Genomic DNA, 18721 nt, shown 5'->3' with positions numbered 1-18721 from the left:
ATATCTGTAATTATATGTCTAATTTTATCACAGTACTTGTCCTTATTTAAAAGGCTGGCATTAAATTTCCAATATCCCCTGCTGCTACGTCTCATCCTTGTTGGTTCTAAGACAAGATCAATGAAACAGTGATCAGATAGGGGTGCTTTGGAGATTTTAGATTGTGAAGTACACCTCAAAATGTCATCGCTCACTAACCAATAATCAATTCTTGACCTGCTTTCTCCATTAGGTTTAAACCATGAATAATTCTTAACTCCAGGATTCAACCTTCTCCAAATGTCTGTAAAATTATTATCACTAGAAAAGTTCTCAATAATGTTATTCTGTTGCCTCCTTCTTAAGCGAGGAGGCCATCTGTCCATCCACTCATCTGGTGTCATGTTCCAGTCTCCTCCTACAAGGATGTAATCTGTGGGGTACATAACTTTAAACTCTGAAATAACTTTTGTTAGATTTTCCAATAGACTTTTATTTTGACCCTCATTATTATGTCCATAAAGATTTGTAACAATTAGAAATATACCTTCGCTCTTCAAAACTGCAGTTAACCAATGACCCTCACTATCAGCTTTATATGTTATAATCTCCCCTGGGAACTTATTAAAACAAATCGCCACACCTCCAGATCTGTGTGTGTGTGTGTGTGTGTGTGTGTGTGTGTGTGTGTGTGTGTGTGTGTGTGTGTGTGTGTGTGTGTGTGTGTGTGTGTGTGTGTTTCTCTGGCGAAATTCAGTATGGTTCCGACAACAGTTTTATGTTAATGTATAATCCTTAAAATGTTTTGTGTGTGTGAGCCCTCCAAGATCCTGACTAGACCGGCTTCCATTTGCGCAAGTAAAAACCAATCGAGCTCTAATTGTCTTGCTTTGTTCATGGTGATAAGTCTCTGAGCTAGCAAGGCCTGCGAGTGCAGACCTAAAGCGAAAAATAACCATCAGCCCACCTTGCCCGGTGGCCAGTCCAGCTATGGTGTCAAGCAAGGGTTTAATTTACAGAAATAAAACTTGTGAATTCAAACAGTTAATATAAAAATGCTGCAGCCTTTAGACCATTGTTGAAGTTGCTGTATTTATTTACTAAGGGTGTAAGCTCACTTGCAAGTGACATTTTCTAAAGCAACATCCTGATTCAGTTTTATGCATGACTGATACAGTTTGTTTTCCATGGAAGTTAGTAGCACAACAAATTAAGTCTATGTCTGATACAGTGGCTTTGAAGACATTGTCAAAATACAATAAATGCTTCAACTATGTTTCTCTCATGACAATACAGTTTGAAAGGTCCAAACTAGCCATCCATACAGGGGATGATGGCATTCAGGTCTGGCATGAAGCTGATATAATGCACATAAGTTTATAGCTATTGCTAACTTTCAACCATTACTGGCTAGATCTTCCCATTTAGGGTGTAAACTAGAGTTGGATGCAGATTTTAATGTTGCTTTCAGTCAGTTTACTCTATTAAAATTTAAATAATTAATTATAATAAATGTGCAATTATTACAGTTCTTCACACCTCTCATTGGCTGGGCCTCTGATATCTTCAGCATGGTGTAGTAATTTCTCTAGAAAAATAAATTAATAACGATGATTTTTTTTTTTATTTTACCATTATATAGAATCTTAGCACTATTATTTACCCTATGCTCAGCTGAGATTGGCTTAACAATGTTGCATCATGGTTTCCTGCAGGTTCTGGGGGAGCATCTGCTCTGCTGCACTTCGGAGGTAGATGTTGAGGTGTGCATTTTTGTCTTTGGGTTGTTAGTTGGTGGGCATGTGTGACTGAATGGCTTGGGTGTGTATATGCATGACTGGACCTGGAATCTGGGGCTTACTGAGCTTTGATCCCTTTGATACATGGTCATGGAGGGTGACAATGGAAGAGTTGTGGTCCGGGTGGCTTGGCTTCTTCAACGTGGAGGGAGGATTCTCACAGTTATCAGGCAGTTCTTCGGGACTCTTTCTAAGCTCACGATAGCTCATGCTTTCATAATATGGAAGTATTTGACTGGTAACCTGCAATTTCATCTTTTCAAAATTTCAGAGAAAGACCTTGCACATGTGTTGTGTCTGCGGAGTGTCTTATTGTAACGACTGGCCACAAACACTATGCACTGAGACAAATACTAAAGCACTGCTGAAACCTTGAGTAAACATTATAAAGTTTACGTGTTCTGAAGACAGGTCAGGTGAGTTTTGGGAATTCAGTGGAAAAGGATCAGGATATCCTTGGGCCAATCAAATCACTGAGTCATGTTTAAATGAGTCATTTTTTCTTATTTAAAGCTGAATACAGTTAATCCACACAGGCAGAACTCCAGACTGACTCTGAGAAGGACGAGCAAAAGGTAATTTTGCAATAGATTACTTTTTCTTATTAAATATTTATTATTACTTCTTAGTTGTTAATCAGTTTTCAGTGCAGAGTTATCAGCTCACTGCAAAACTAACATTTCTTCATGTGTTTAAGGCTATCATCACACTTGATGCGTACTTCGAATTGGAACAGTACTTGGTCTCCGACTGATGACGTATCACGAGTACACGAGAACGCAAGTACGCACAAGTACGCATATTGATAAACGCCCACTGTGTCGAGGCTTGCTTCGTTTGGCAAAAGTCACGTGACCAGTGACGTCCGAAGCTTCATTACGCACGTAACTGCTTGGGTACCTGATTCAAATGGAACGAAGTGAATCATTTGCGGGATTTGTGGAGTGTCTTGATGGTGACAGATAGCGAACCGCTGATCATTCTACTGAGAGATTTGGTTCTGTTGTGTATTTTGAGTTGATTCTGGTCAATCGGGTGGGTTTTCCAGCTTTGTGTTCTGGCTGTTTGCTTTTGTTTTGTTCGTCTTTATTTTATCTGAAAACGGGAAAAACTTAAAATGTAAAAAATCTGCTTTTCATAATATAAATATCATTAAATAACTTCCATTTGACTCGTAACATTTAATGTTATAAAAAGATATATTTTATTTAAAAAAATAATCTTAAAATGTTAGTCTACAAAATGTGCAGCAATTTAATTTATTTATTCTCTTTAGCTGATAGTTTGTGGAGCCATAACTGCATCTCTACCAGTTTTTCTGCACTCCAGCCTCTTCTGTGCCATGTGAAGGGATTTTCCTTAAGGCAGGAGAAATTATCTCCACGAAGAGGAACAGATTCGGCCATCGCACAGTGGAACTAATTTTCTTCTTAAATAAAAATGAAAAAGGGTTACCTTAAATGCATCATGTTTTTAATTTGCAAGTTCATGAGCATTTCCCTTTCCATTTCACAATCAATTCTACCCCCAGGTCAAAAATATGTATAGGAAAATTTCCCTAATATAATATTATTTATAAATATACCCGTCTAGAGATTAAATGCATAAGTACATGGAGGCAGGACCTCACAGCAGAAGAATACTGCATAATGTGCATTATTATATGTATGTTATATGTAACGTGGTATTTTTCAATTATTGTATTTACCAACATCAAGAAGTCACAAGCAAAGAAAGACCACACCATGGTGTATGTTCACACAAGGAAAGTTTACTGGTCAAAATGATTTATTAAACAAATAAACTAGGGGAGACCGGGGATAGTTGTAACATTTTTGACATTTCTGTCTGTAAATTGGAGCTCTTTTAAGGTAGTGGATTGAAAATGTAATGCAAAGTATTTACATGTCTCTGCTATTAAATAGTGCAGCTATTTTCTCTGCAGCACAATTACCCATTGCATGGTATGGTCTCAAACACAAAGAGTGAAATGTTACAATTAACCCCATAGTCTGGGTTAGTTGTAACATATCCTGGGGTGAAATGTAACACAATGAAATAAGGGTACTGACAAAACATTTACATGTAATCTTTTTTATTCAGCACATGAATGCACTTAGAGCCATTTGTGTAGCTGTGTGTGTGTGACAGAATGCAGAAATCTAGCTTTTGAACATATTCCAACCAACCAAAAAAGACAAATTATGGAATTTTCTGCAACTGAATATTTCATTAATTTTGGTTGGTCTTCCTTGAGTTTGGCCTCATTGGCTCAGTGGGCATTATAACCTACAACTCTTGCAACAACTTTTGAACATAACAATGAAGCTGAAAAAATGTAGTTGTGCACCAGCATCGCAATTCCATTACTTTTTATCATGGCTTACCTTGGTGTGGTTTGCAAAGTGCTTCAGAAAGATGAGGAAATCTGTTTCTTGCACCCATCCTGATTTATTTCCACTACCAGTACTTCCTACTGGTCCATCTCTGACACAGTGGTCTGCATAATGTATGTGTGGGAACACAAACAGTGGTTGTGTTGCCAATGGCATTAACCACATATACAATACATATAGGTGACCAGTGAACCTCTCTCTGCTGATGTCGTTGCCCCAACTTGTTTAATATAAGTTAAAGTAATAGTGTGGTAAGTTGTAACATCTGCATTATTGTTACAACTAACCCAGACTGTTGTTGTTACAACTGACCCAGACTCCTATAGCCATGAACTAGCAAACATTACAGCCAACGGCTAAAACATTAGCACTAAAGACCTACACAGAAAATATCCCCATAGACATACAAATAACATAATTTAAGTTTGATGAGTTTAACTGCAAAGCAGATAATGCTATTAGAAATTGAAATAAAGCAGAAAAACTTACTTTTTGGCATACAAATTACTTTTTTTCGTGTTAAATTGTCTGTGTTTGACAAAATGTGCTGATTTTTCACATGTGATAGCAGAACTGAACTGGGCATGTACAGGATGAATCACATCATTTGAAACTTAGTCCTGATTGGAGAAATTGGAAGTGTTACAACTGACCCACGTTACAACTATCCCCGGTCTCCCCTACATTTTTTAACACCAAAAAAATACACGTTCAAAGCAACACAACAGCAGCCCAATATGAGACAGAGTTCCACTCTGTAGAGTGGGCTATCATTATGAAGCAGTTGGTTTTATTTTGTGGATTCAAGCTGCTTTTCATATTTTTGGCCACCAGATGTCACCAGAGAGGACTGTGTTGAAAAGCTTCGAGTAATGAACCGTTTTTCAATACAAGTTTCAGTGCTTCAGAAAGCTTCATTTGGCCATCACTACTGAAAAGTAAGTCAAAAAGAGATTAGTAACCAAACACACTCCTCTCCACCAAGCAGGAGCAAACAATCACAAAATACCGCTCACTAGCTGCAACCACCAAACACCCAGCTCACTAGCTCCAACAACTCACATGGCACTCTGCCCCAGAGCTCACCTTTCTCTGGGTTTAAATACCTTTAATTGCTGGTGGAAGGCAGCTGTGCAAAAGAAAAAGGTGGCACCTAAGGCAGGAGAGATGGTAGGACACACCCACACAGGCAACTTCAGGAGGAGGCCCTCCATAAATACAAACCCGTGGTTTGTCAGAAGGTTCTGCCTGTCACGATAAACAAACCAATCAATCAAGCCCGTAAGTGTTGCATCACCAAACTGTAGGCTTTCCACCTACCAAACCCCATAGCAATGGTTAGGCATCACCTGCGGAAGCTGCCAACCCCATCTCAATGGGTTCAAAACACTGACTGTGGGTGGCCCCACACCCTCAAAACAATGTCCAATGTGAAAGCCAGGGCTTTTTTGAGCCATCACATGTGGAGAACCCAGCAGGCAGCTAGTGGGCCTTACTGAAATGCTTTAGCCAGAGGGGCAGGCTTGAATGATTTGAAGTTTTGTGGTGTACACAATCTGTTACACTGCAGGTCATTCAGAGGACCTGGAAAATGGTCAACAGGCAACAGCTCAGAGTTAGTTGACCTCTGACACTGACTACATGACACCACTGAGTAATTATGCTTCAAGTGTGGTCTTTTGCTGGGCCTGGCAACCTTGTTGGTTTGAGAACCATGACTGACTGTTCTCGAGGCAGGTGCTTTTTGCTTTGAGTGCGTTTTCTGTTTTAGTTTCAAGCATTTGGCAACAAGAAGAAACCTAGCTTTGGTTTGGATCTTGAAATGACAACTTTTTCAGCCTTTCTAGCTGGCTCACTCTTACCTCCCCAAGCAGGGGCGGCTCTAGAAGGGTGGCATGGGGTGGCAAGTGCCACCCTAAAATGATCCCTTGCCACCCCAGTTTTGCATATGACAGTGTTGTTTAATAAAATAAGATAGCATTAACAGTTTGAGCGTAGTTACAGTCAACAGTGAATATAAATACTAAAACTCAATATATCCGATAGTGTCCCCCCCTCCACTATTAACAAATGGTTCAGCCCATAGCAGGACCGGCTTTTTTTTCTTGTTTTCAGTAGCGAGCGATGTTTATGATTGTGCCAGAGCACATTTTGAACAGCACTATGGGAATTTCGGATTTTACACAGCTGGTTGGATGTTACACTCTGGAAATGGAAGGAAGGTGAGTGTTATTAACCCCCTGTGGTCCACGGACACGCTGCACCTCCAAATCACATGACTATTTTAAGCTGACATAGCAACAAGCTGCAGCCACGCTGAGTCTCTATTTCAGCCCACATTGAAAGTTCGGACTTCAAAGTTTTTAAATTTTAACAACAGGCCAGTAAATCCAGAGTTATGATAATATATATATATAAGCCACGCTTTTTTCTAAATACTGTCGTCACGTTTTTGTGTGTGTTTTAAGCGTTTTCTAAGGACAGCGCGAAAACAGTAAAGAAAGGGGGAAAAAAAGGCTCTTCTTTCCTGTCGGTTGAAAAATGTACCATGTCGACCAATTTAAAAAAAAAACAAAAAACAGTCAACACGTGGGATTTGGTTGTTTGGGAAGAGGGAACAGTAGGGGCAGCGAGACAGAGCGAGCGAGTAATAGAGAGAGTTTTTAGATGTGGGAGATTTGTGACGTTTAGTGTGGAGTGTATACTTAGTGTGTTGTGTTGTGTAGTTGTTTTGTGTGTCAGTGAGGGCACTAATGAATGTCACAAAGGCACCAAACCATCCTGTTCTGAACCTAACACCAGCTCAACGCATGTGCCTTTTCTAATCTTTACCAAATGGCAAAGGAAACCAGTTTCCCCTCTGATCACTGACTTAGGGAGGCAACATCCTGATTCAGTTTTGTGTATGACAGACACAGTTTATTATTTTAGTTTGTTATTTGATTTTTAAGGGAAGCCAGTTGTAAATTAATTCTGTATCTGATACAGTGGTTTTGAAAAGATTGTTAAATTACAGTAAATGCAGTAACTACTTTTCATCCCAAGATGATAAGTTTAGGGTGTAAACCAGTGTAGAATGCAAATTTTTGACTTTGCTCAGAATCTGTTTACACTATGTACATATAAAGGTTTTATTTAAATCTGTAACGTGTGATTTTAGTGCTTTAACATTTAAAGCATCCAGCTCAAGATGTATCAAACACTTACATTTTTTTTTACATTTATTTTTATTGCAAGTTAGTAGCACATGAAGTCTATAACTGATACCGTGGTCTTGAAAAAACTGAGGTTATAGTAAATAACCGTGATAACTCTGATCAAAAGGTCCAAACTAGTTGTCCGTACAGGGGATGATGCCTTGATCTTTCCTTTTAGCGTGTAAACTAAGGTAGCCTAGCCATTGGTTGAGCCTCCAATATTTTCAATATGGTGTAGAACTTTTAAACAAAAATACATAATAACAATTAAGACTTAGATATGCCTGTCCTTCCTGCACCCCATTTGATACTTCATACACCTGCCTGGTAGTTCGGGGGATGGTCTGGCTGCATTTTGGTTCACTTCTGGCGTTACATTCCCTTAAAAAGGTCCAGGGGATGAGGGGAAGCAACAAAAAGTATCCGGGTTGAAAAAGGAGAGAAAGGCAAAATGGTTAAATTAAAAAGGTTTTATTAAAGTTTCAACAACTCAAGGAGACGGTCAAGCAGGTATCAACTTTTAAAAAGAAAACACAACAAAACTAAGTAGTTGGTCAAAAGCCCTGGAAAGTAAGCAAAACTAAAGGTTAATCACCAAGCACACTCCTCTCCATAGAGCAGGAGTAATCAAGCAACACACACACACACACACACACACACACACTACAAGCCTTAAGTACCTCTACCTGCTGATGGGAGCACACCCACTCCAGGGCAATTTCAGGAGGAAGGATCTGCTTGGCCATATTTCAGAGATCTGGCCCTGTGGCCCTGCAGTCCTCTGGCAGGGTTAGCTTTCATCATATGAAAGTATTTTCCTGGTGACAAGAAATACCTGAAAGTTAATCTTTTCTGAATTTTGGAGAAATACATTGCACACGTGTTATGTCTGTGGGGTCTCTTATTTTAGGACTGGCCACAAACACACTGTGTTATATTCACAGAGTGAAATAATAAGGCAATTCCACAATACACATAAAGACTGATCATTTGTTTTTGTTTTAATATGTACTGCTAATGTCTTGGATAAACATTATAAACATATGCAGAACATACAATTATTTATTGCCAAGTCCAAATGGAAGAGGGCTTTAAGAGAGAAAGGTACACTGAGCAGTTGAATTGTCCAACACTGTGCTTTCACATAGGTGAACTCAGCTGAAATGAATAAAGTACAAGGTGGTCTCTTTCTGGGTGATTTTCTTGACATCAAATAATTCCGGCTTTTAAGGAATTCAGTATCACTCTGATGTAACATATTTCTCCAGTCTTTTCTCCAGTATAAGCAAACCAAACCACATAATATGACAGAAGTTCCTGTATACAGTGTGCCAAACATCATACTATCCCTAGAGGGGCAGCCTGCTATACAACTGTTCAGTGTTCATGCAGTTCTGTAGTTATTTTTTTTATTTCTTCATAAAGCTATTGTGTCAGCAGGTTGTGTTTAACCTAAATATCTGTTTCCATGTTCTCCCCATTTTCACGTGGGTTCTCTCCATGTACTCTGGCCTCCCCCTACAGTCCAAAGACATGCAGTTAATGGTGTTAGGTTAACTGATGATTCTAAATTGCCCATAGTTGTGAATGGTTGTTTGTCTCTATGTGTTAGCCCTGCGACCTGTCCATGCTGTACCCTGTCTCTTGCCCTGAATGGATGGTGTTCCTTTTGTAAGAGTGGTGACTGAGTATAAAGCATCCTCCAAAGCAACACTGTGATTATGTCTCATGACTGACTGATAGTACTGACACACTGCTTGTTAACATTCACTTACCAAAATGAGTTGAGTCAGTGACTGATACACTGACAGCAACATTTTTGCAGACATTTGACACAAAGCTGGCTTTTAAAATAATAATTTAATGAGTATATTTCTCTCATGTGGTGGTGTCCTGGGCTCATAACGCATTCTTGCCTATACATGTTCCTTTCTCATTGGCTTAAAAAAATCATCGTTGAAGGTATTCATTTCATATTTCTTAGCTCTTGGTTTTTGTGTAGAAACATATCTCTCTATTATATCTACTATATCCTGAACTACAGAGAACAAACTGATGTAAAGCATGAACAGGGCAGAAGCCACAACACAAAACCTCTTGCCAGTGCAACAATCAGGCAATGACTAAGGGAGTGGTTCAGGCTAAAATAGTCACTGTGATGACCCCATGAGCACCAGATTGGTTAATCAACAGATCTTTGACAGGGTTTGAAAGCTGGGTGGGGAAGCCTGGAGGAACCAGTGCTGTAAGAGCTAAATAGAAACACACCCAAAAACATAAGAAAAGGGAGAAAGAGAGAGAGAGAGTCAGAAAAGGCATGCCAGTGCAGGAAGACTTTTGCACATGACCTTTTCATATTGTGAAATATCCTGCAAAACAAGCTATGGTGTACTAACTTTGTGTTATTTTAAGATTATATGAAATTACTAGGAGGAAGTTCAGTGAGGGTTGAACAGGTCAGCTTGCTTTACAGTTTAGACTTTACAATTATGCACTACGTTGCACTGGTGCACCGTGACAGTGGTGTTCCTGGTCATAAGTACATATTGTTGAATTCAGCTGTGCAAATCCACCAAGAGCAGTAAAACTTTGGCCAGCAGTTGCGTTTGAGCTGGTTCAAAAGGTTTTTAAGTGTTCTCAACACGTTTATAAACAAAAACTTCTTAACCTACTCTTTTTTTTTTTACGGCTTTCCAACGTGACAGCTTATGCCTTGCATTTTCAACTAAAGAAAATAAAGTCAGTTTCAGTCCAGAAACCTTCAGCTATTAATGCCACAAGAGTTGTTGTTCAGCCTCTGATTTATAATAGAAAGACAAGTTGCTGAATGAGATAGTATCAGGTGGAGGGTAGCAGTTATACTTACTGACACTGTCACTTTATCAATGCTGGTCATCAGGTCCTTTGCTGCTAAAGTATTTATACCTACATTCTATACCCATACTCCATACTGGTGCTCATGTTGTTACACTCTACTTATCATATTATTTTATTACCTATTCTGTTTTGTTTAAAAAAAAATTTTTTTTACTTTTTTTTTTTTTTAAAGAAGTTTTTGTTATTATTCTGTCTCTTTTCGCTGCGGGACCGTGTGTACTTAATTTCGTGTTAACATGTGACGCAAATGACAATAAAGCTCCTTGAATCCTATCGATTGTTGAGTGGTTGTGCTCTGTGGATCCTCATATTTGATCATCAGTCAATAAATGAAATTAAGTCAACATGATGTTTCGATTCAGAAAGAGAAAAATGCAACAAATATCTGGGTGACATGATTTTTTTCCATCAGTTTTTTTTCTAATGAAATATTAGTTCCTGATTTTGCAACTATAAACAGTTACAGTATGAATACAGTATGAATAAATGTACAGGCAGGAGAGCACCTGATTTTATGAAGGAACATATAACTATAATATGGGAAAGTATGAAAAGAGTAAACAAACACAGTTATTGAGTGTAGGCCTGTGAAAAGCAATTATTTTACAGTCTGTTTTGAATGTAAGCACAGGTGTAATTGGCCTCAATCCTGCAGGTTATTCCAAAGAACAGTACAACCGTAAATGTTCTTTGGAACAAGCAACACCACATTTAGCTTTAATTGTGCAAACGGTTAAAAATACATCTGTGGATCTAAAAGGTCTAATTGGGTCATAGACACTGAACAAGCCAGAAATGCACTGGGGGGCAAAGCTTGAGCTTGAACTAACATAAGAATTTTAAAGGTAGTTCTGTTCTAAACAGGGATTCTTTGCCATGTTACCCTAGATTGACTTCAGTATGGGACTACATGGTCAAATTGCTGTGTATGTGTAAGGGCTGTTTGCTGTATTCTGAATGAGTCACCCTACTGATCATTTAGATAGTTCTGCAGTAGTAAACTGCTAAGAGAAAACACATGGATCGATTTCTTATAGTCATTTTGAGATAAAAATGTTTGAACATTTAACATACAGTGCTTCACAGATTTATTAGACCACATGTCATAAAAACAAGATGAGTGATGGTCTAATACACTTATATCATCCTTTTTAATTGATAGAAATTAACATTTGATATTTGATTTGAAGTGTAACACATAAGCAGAACAAAAAAACAAAAACAAAACAAACAAAATAAAACCCAAACCAATTGGTCCAAAAAGCTAAAAACAAGAAAGAAAAATGACTGTTCCAAAAAGTACTTTAGTGTTGCTTTGTATGCTTGTCTTCAGGAGAAGATCATGTTGTGAAGACACCCAGACGCTGTCCACATGGCTGGAAGATGTACTGCAATCGATGCTTCCTCTATCTTTCCCAACCCCGGTCTTGGGCTCAAGTTCAGGTAAAAATGTGCATTTAACCTTTTTTCTTCATGGATTGACTTTAATGCTTTTATACTTTGTAAGTATAGCTTTGTAAAATCCTTCATCCCTTTTTGTTTAATTTGGAAATTTTCCTGTCTCTTGATCTCCACTGTAGAAAAACTGTAAGCAAATGAAGGCAAACCTTGCATCTGTACACAGCCACAGAGAGCACAAGTTCATTCGGAGTCTGATATTTCGTGCCACTCGCCATAGTAAACCTACATGGCTCGGAGGCTCAGATCCAAAAGCGGTATACATCCGGTGGGCGGCCGCGAGGAAGACGGCGGCAGCCACTGAGGTGATCCGGTGGGCGGCCGCGAGGAAGACGGCGGCAGCCACTGAGGTGATCCGGTGGGCGGCCGCGAGGAAGACGGCGGCGGCCACTGAGAAGGTCCGGGGGCGGCCGCGAGGAAGACGGCGGCGACGTCCAGAACGTGGCTTGGGCGACGGCGTGGCAGCCGCAGGACCAGGCGAGGCTAACGCAGAGGCAGAAGCTGGACTGTGCGAAGCCGAGGCTGGGCCAGGTGAAGCAGAAGCTGGAGCCGAGGTTGGGCCAGGCGACGGCATGGGAGCCGGCGGTGACGGAGCAACAGCTTCGGAGGCTGGGCCAGGAGGCGCGGAGGCCTCTGGCTGGAGACAGGCTGGGCCAGGAGGCGCGGAGGCCTCTGGCTGGAGACAGGCTGGGCCAGGAGGCGCGGAGGCCTCTGGCTGCAGACAGGCAGGGCCAGGAGGCGCGGAGGCCTCTGGCTGGAGACAGGCAGGGCCAGGAGGCGCGGAGGCCTCTGGCTGAGGAGCGGCCGGGCCAGCGGGCGCGGAAACCCCTGGCTGAGGAGCGGGAGAGCTCACAGCTGGCTCTGGATGCTGTGGCTGCAGGTCCGGGAACTGAACAGGATGGTGGATGAATGACTGGACCAGAGAAGACTGGACTACAGAGGCCTGGAGGACGGGATGAGACTGGACTACAGGAGAGGACTGGACTGACTGGGCAGGAGGCAACTGGACTGACTGGACTGGAGTAGCCTGAGCTACAGGTGACTGGACTGGAGCAGCCTGAGCTACAGGTGACTGGACTGGAGCAGCCTGGAGAGCAGGTGAGTGAACTGGCTGGACAGGAGCAGACTGGAGAGCAGGTGAGGGAACTGGCTGGACTGGGAGCTGAACAGCAGGAGAGGGAACTGGCTGGACCGGGAGCTGAACAGCAGGAGAGGGAACTGGCTGGACCGGGAGCTGAACAGCAGGAGAGGGAACTGGCTGGACCGGGGATGCTAAGGGATGAACAGAGGTAGGCCAAGCTGACGACGGAGCTGTGGTTGGTGTGGCTAATGGCTGAGCTACAGACTGAGCTAGTGACGGAGATAAAGCTACAGCCTGGGCTAGTAAAGCTGGTGCCTGAGCAGGGGAAACCTCAGCTAGCCTAACCAGGGATAGTGCAAGGGCGTGAAAGGCTGGATCAGGAGGTGGTTGAAGTGGTGGACTGATGGGTGGAGAGGCTAACTCTTCTGAGCCTTTAGGGAGGTCAGGCTGAGTTCTGGCTGCCCTCAGCCTGGGCGCTGGGACAGGCACGGGAGGTGGCTGGACACCAGTCACCCCCACCCGAGAAACAGGAGCGGGTGTGGAGGTAGACTGGGTCGCAGCTGCCCTCCTCCTGGGAGCTGGCACTGGTGTGGGTGTAGGCTAGGCCCTAGTCATCTGAGGAGGTGAAACGGCTGAAGAGGAAGGCCGAATCTGGGCCACCGTGCTGGTAGGAAATGGCTGAGTGATGGGTGTGGAAATAGTGACTGGGTGTGTGATACTGGCAGGTTTATCAGGGATTGTTCTGGTCTTTCTGCCACCACTATTTAGTCTTTGGGGGAGCAGAGCAGAAAAAATCTTCCCAGTCCACAGAATCCTCCAGGAGGGAAACATCCCATGAATCAGAGATGGGTTTATCAGTGGTTTTAAATGAGGAATCGAATGAGGGTGGAAAACAGTCACTGGAACTCACCACCGGGAATTGCTGGAAATAGTCCATTTTATGGCGGCGTGTGCGCCGCTTTCTCCGGGAAGAGGAAGCGGGCGGGGTACACATCCGAGCCTCTGGTGCGGGAGCCTCTGTTGAGCCGAGGTGGGAGGCGGAGCCGCTGTGCCGTGGCGAGGTTGAAGGTCCGGTGAATGAGGCAGATGGCGTGTGAGCGAGGAGCGGACCCGCGAGAGAGGGAGCCGCCGAAGCGTGGCGCGAAACGCCCAGTCTCCGCGGCAGATGCTCCGGTGCAGGTGGGGCAGCAGGTGGGAGAACGCGGTGTCTCCGAGGCCCGCCAAGAGCCAGGCGAGTGCCCTCGAAGATGTGCTTCTCCGCCCAAATGGAGAGCGCTGCCTCCTGCCGCTCAAAAAGGTCCGAGTCCGCTGGGTCAAAAGCAGGTCGTGTCATTCTGTCAGGAGTGTCGTGTGTGGAGGCGAGGAAGAGATGACCCAAACGCTGGACTCAAGGTGCAGGATAATGGGGTTTATTGTAGGTAGGTTGGATGAACAGAACATGAACTGAAATGGCTGACTGGATGGACGACTGACTGGACGACTGACTGAATGGCTGGCTGACTGATCTGAACATACATGCGGAGAGACGACATTAACATCAATGACACGACACTGGACTGGTTGAACTGAGGAACATAAATACACAGGCTGAGTGATGAGTGATTAGAAACCGATGAGTACACAGCTGAACATAATGAACTAATGGTACATGGGAAGAGGACTGAACATAATGCACACAGACCAAGGCTAACAGAATAAAACAGGAAGTGAAACAGGCAGAAGATAAACTGTGAACATGAACTAAAAATACTGGGTCAACGACCCAGAAACCCTGACAGTTATTTGAGAGTTTAGCTTGTTTGTAAATGTATTATTTTCTTTTCTGTTCTGTTTCTAGAATTATATTTAGACTTGGATCGATGGAACAAATTTCAGATATGCAAACTGGTGTCATGGAAAACCGACCAAAAATTATGGCCACTGCCTGGAGATGAATTTTTCAGGTAAATCTTTAAAGAAATCCCTTAAACTAAAGTGTAAGCCCTATTAATGTTAAGGAAAAAAGCCACAATACCCTATTTTCCTAAATAATATTAATATTAAATATTTAATACAAATGCTGCATCTTGTTAAATAACAATAATTTAATACCAAATGTAATTCTTTTTGTCTAACAAGTGAATAAAAACATGATTAAATTTTATAGGAATAAAATATACAATAATTTTTGCATTGTGATGTGATAGTAACAGTGAATACTCACTGCTAATAATCACGGTTTCAGTTAATGTGATTTTTGTTGCTTACAGCAAAAAAAGTCTTGGAATGGTCGGTTCTGTTCCTGCCTCCGCCCATCTGTCTGCGTCAAGAATATCTGGTGATTCCTGACCTCATACGAAGGCATGGTGCACTTGGCAAAGAAGCAAACTGTCTCATATATCGTCCAAAGAGTCTACTTCTCATTTTACATCTTTGCTTCTGTTCAGCGATGCTGAAAAAAATGCAATGCAAATGCAAATAAAATGACAGAAACTGTAGTTTTTCTCTTTCAGGAATGTGTAATGGAAATACTGCTTTTAGCAAAGCTTCAAGTACAAAAATGAACTGTTCTTTCTGGCTTGTCTGTATCATTAAAATCTTAAGCACTGAATCAAACTGGTCACATTTTCATGGGTTAACTCATATATTTCAAGCTATTATTGTTTTTTTCAAACAATCAATATAAATTCACGCACCGTGATATAATCACAGTAGGTACAAATCTAGTTTTAGACTCAGAATGCGTTCAAACCCACTAAACAGTAAAAGGTAATCGGCAAAAAATGTCCAAGGTTGACCTAGCTGGGATCCTGTGGGACATCCAGATACATCACAACTGGTGATGGCTAACAAACCAGTACTAGAAGTAGTGGGGGACAAGAGAGGGAGAAGGCCATAGTGGTAGCTATAGTGGTCCCTGCAGTAACTGGAGTTGTATATTTAGATATAGATGTGTGTTTTAATGTAAATTTGAACATTTTGCCATGGCTATTAGAGGATCTGCAGCTTTTAAGCACTTGTGACTTGGCTTAATTTTTCAGTTCTGAGTTGGTGTTGACACACTTCTCAGGTCAATGTGTATTGCACTTGAATATACTGAAGAACTCTCGGTGACCTACAAGAGTCCCTAGTTTTCTATAGTAATACAGAGGTCATCCCTATTTTGTATTTAAATATTAGGACATATCATTTATACGTATAACTGGTTTATTTTCTTTCTTTGCCTTGTGCATTGTAGTTGCAGTATGGAGATCTGACCACATGATGGGGCTGTGGTCAGCAACATGATAAAAACCTACAGTGTCTGCAGCCAGCTGCTCTGTACACAACATTCTTCTTTCCTTATGTCTCATTATTTGTTTCTTTGTCATCAGGTTTAATACTTGTGTAGAATTCTTATTCATTATATTGAAGTTTGGTTTCTGTTTAGGTTTTTGTGTGCAGTTCTACTGTTGTCTGTGGTTTCTGGTTTAAGTTTGGTTTGAGTGTGTGTGTGTGTGTGTGTGTGTGTGTGTGTGTGTGTGTGTGTGTGTGTGTGTGTGTGTGTGTGTGTGTTCCTTCAAATGGGTGTTTTAAAAACTGCTGAAAAACAGTATAATCTTCTCTTGCATGTGCCCCATGCTGCAGTTGAGAAGCATCCGTTGCTTAACTGTGGCAGTTGCTGCAACTTCTGCACAAAGGCAAATATAAATTACAGATGCTAAATGGTGATACTAAAACAAATGTATAATTGACATTGAGATGATATTTATTAATTGCATTTTGTATTTAGCTGATATGTTAGCGATGGGCAAATGAAGCTTGTATTGAAAAACGGTTTGTTACTTGAAGCTTTTCAACACAGCCCTCTTTGCTTTCCACAAATATGAAGAGAAGCTTGAAATGAACTGCTTCATTAGGATTGCCGACTCTACAGAGCTGTTTAATATGATGTAACAGTTCTGTCTGATATCGTTATGTCTATTTTAAAATCATTTTGATGATAGACCTTCCTTGCTTAAACTCCTAGGACCTGGCATCCACATATCTGGACATCATATTTTGGGTTGTCTAGACCACAATACTAAATTTTGCTCTACAAGGGCCTGATATCCTCTTCTCAGAAACTACATCAGGTAAAGAGATAATTCTTTGTTTTTACATTCATCAGGTCCCAATCAGCCCAAAAAGCAAAGAGAAATTAAAAATGCATGCCATGAAAGAGTTCCGGTCTTAGGGGGTTAAACATTTACCATAATGTGTTCTCCCTTTGGTTGTGACTTATTGATCTTAATTAATTAATTAATAGTTGATTAATTAATTAATAGAAATTTAATAAAAATAAAAAAAATAGACTATATATAATAATGTACAACACAATTTTATAATAGGTTGGACGTATGGTTGTGTTAAGAGGTTCCTGCCTTCACATGATATTGTAATTAACTAGTTGAAAGGTACACCTATGTATAGTATACTACAACCTGGGGGCAGGACTTGCTCATGAACTGGTTATTATTCAAGAACAGGCAGAGCGCCCTGTCTTCCTCACTGGTTCCATGCATGATTATCATTGTGTCGCACAGTGAATCGCTCTGTCTCACGCAATAAGTCTCAAGGTGACTAGCTAAAAAAGGAAAATAATTGGTTGTAATTGTAATAATAGTTTTAGTGAAGAAATGGTTGTTTTTAATCCAGCAATAAATTTTTCAAGAAGAAATACCGAGAAAAGAATAATGAAACTGTTTTAACCATCAGTCCTCTGAGATTTAAGTCATACTGGGTGATGACTCCAAATGTAGGCCCAACATCGAACCCTGTATCTTGATGCATGTGCAATCATCCCAGTGGTTCAACTGATTCTGTTTATCTGGAAATGGTTTTGTCAATTTCATTACTGAGCTAATTGCCTTCTTCAGTCCCTTAGTCACTTCCTTTGTCCAGTATGTTAGGAATGTATATATATATCTTGTACAAGATACAAGATGCAAAAGAATTGTGCCTAGAATTGTACAAGATCAACAGGACCCTAAAAGCCTTCATCAGGAACTCAATGGGGATGTGGCGTACAACACTAGAGGCCAACTCCAAGCCCATAGCACAAGTCACCATCAAGTGCGGGATCTACCAAGGAGATGCTCTGTCCCCACTGCTGTTCTGCATAGGCCTGAACCCCCTCAGTGAGATCGGTATGCACGGTATGTACCACCGGCAGATAGAGGAGGTGGCTGATATCCAGAAATCCTACCAGTGGCTGGACAAAGCTGGACTGAAAGACAGCACAGAGGCACTAATCATGGCAGCACAAGAACAAGCTCTGAGTACAAGATCCATAGAGGCTGGGGTCTATCACACCAGGCAAGACCCCTGGCATAGTGTACAGGAACATCTGTGCCGAGTATAACCTGGAAGTCCCGAGGTCAAAATGGGAGACGCCCCCAAGGGTGATGGAGAATGACCGAGCTAAGATCCTGTGGGACTTCCAGATGCAGACGGACAAAATGGTGGTGGCTAACCAACCGGACATAGTGGTGGTGGACAAACAGAAGAAGACGGCCGTAGTGATCGATGTAGCGGTTCCGAATGACAGCAACATCAGGAAGAAGGAACACAAGAAGCTGGAGAAATACCAAGGGCTCAGAGAAGAGCTCGAGAGGATGTGGAGGGTGAAGGTAACGGTGGTCCCCGTGGTAATCGGAGCACTAGGTGTGGTGACTCCCAAGCTAGGCGAGTGGCTCCAGCAGATCCCGGGAACAACATCGGAGATCTCTGTCCAGAAGAGCGCAGTCCTGGGAACAGCTAAGATACTGCGCAGGACCCTCAAGCTCCCAGGCCTCTGGTAGAGGACCCGAGCTTGAAGGATAAACCGCCCGCAGGGGCGCGCTGGGTGTTTGTTTTTTTTTGTATATATATATATATTTAAATATATATATATATATGTTATCTGATGCATCCCTTTAAAAGAAAAGATTCAGT

At 41.6% G+C, this 18721-nt stretch overlaps 1 protein-coding gene and 1 long non-coding RNA gene across 2 annotated transcripts; one reads left to right on the top strand and one right to left on the bottom strand.

Annotated features, from left to right (window-relative positions):
* The first annotated feature begins 6373 nt into the window (after window positions 1–6373).
* On the top strand, window positions 6374–11976 carry LOC120438958. The gene is made up of 3 exons (XR_005612278.1): window positions 6374–6396; window positions 11582–11691; window positions 11829–11976. It is a non-coding gene; the product is annotated as an uncharacterized LOC120438958 (long non-coding RNA).
* A 213-nt stretch (window positions 11977–12189) lies between these two features.
* LOC120433448 (proline-rich protein 36-like) lies at window positions 12190–14120 on the bottom strand. The gene is made up of 3 exons (XM_039599680.1): window positions 13698–14120; window positions 12561–13387; window positions 12190–12337 (listed from the first exon to the last, which is right to left on the bottom strand). Exons 1-3 carry the CDS (start codon window positions 14118–14120, stop codon window positions 12190–12192), a joined length of 1398 nt encoding a protein of 465 aa, XP_039455614.1.
* Between the last annotated feature and the right edge of the window lie 4601 nt (window positions 14121–18721).

Source organism: Oreochromis aureus, linkage group 3 (assembly GCF_013358895.1).
Source record: "Oreochromis aureus strain Israel breed Guangdong linkage group 3, ZZ_aureus, whole genome shotgun sequence".
NCBI classification, from domain to species: domain Eukaryota; kingdom Metazoa; phylum Chordata; class Actinopteri; order Cichliformes; family Cichlidae; genus Oreochromis; species Oreochromis aureus.
Note: the sequence above shows the minus strand (reverse complement) of the source record. Positions and strands in the feature narration are given on the sequence as shown.

Excerpts from the sequence above, each read along its gene's own strand:
- LOC120433448 (XM_039599680.1), bottom strand. The coding sequence starts at position 14,120 with ATGACACGACCTGCTTTTGACCCAGCGGACTCGGACCTTTTTGAGCGG. Across the intron at positions 13,388-13,697 it reads ATTTCCAGCAATTCCCGGTG|CCTACACCCACACCAGTGCC; the intron begins GTGAGTTCCAGT and ends ACTAGGGCCTAG. Across the intron at positions 12,338-12,560 it reads CCACAGCATCCAGAGCCAGC|GCCTCCGCGCCTCCTGGCCC; the intron begins TGTGAGCTCTCC and ends CTCCAGCCAGAG.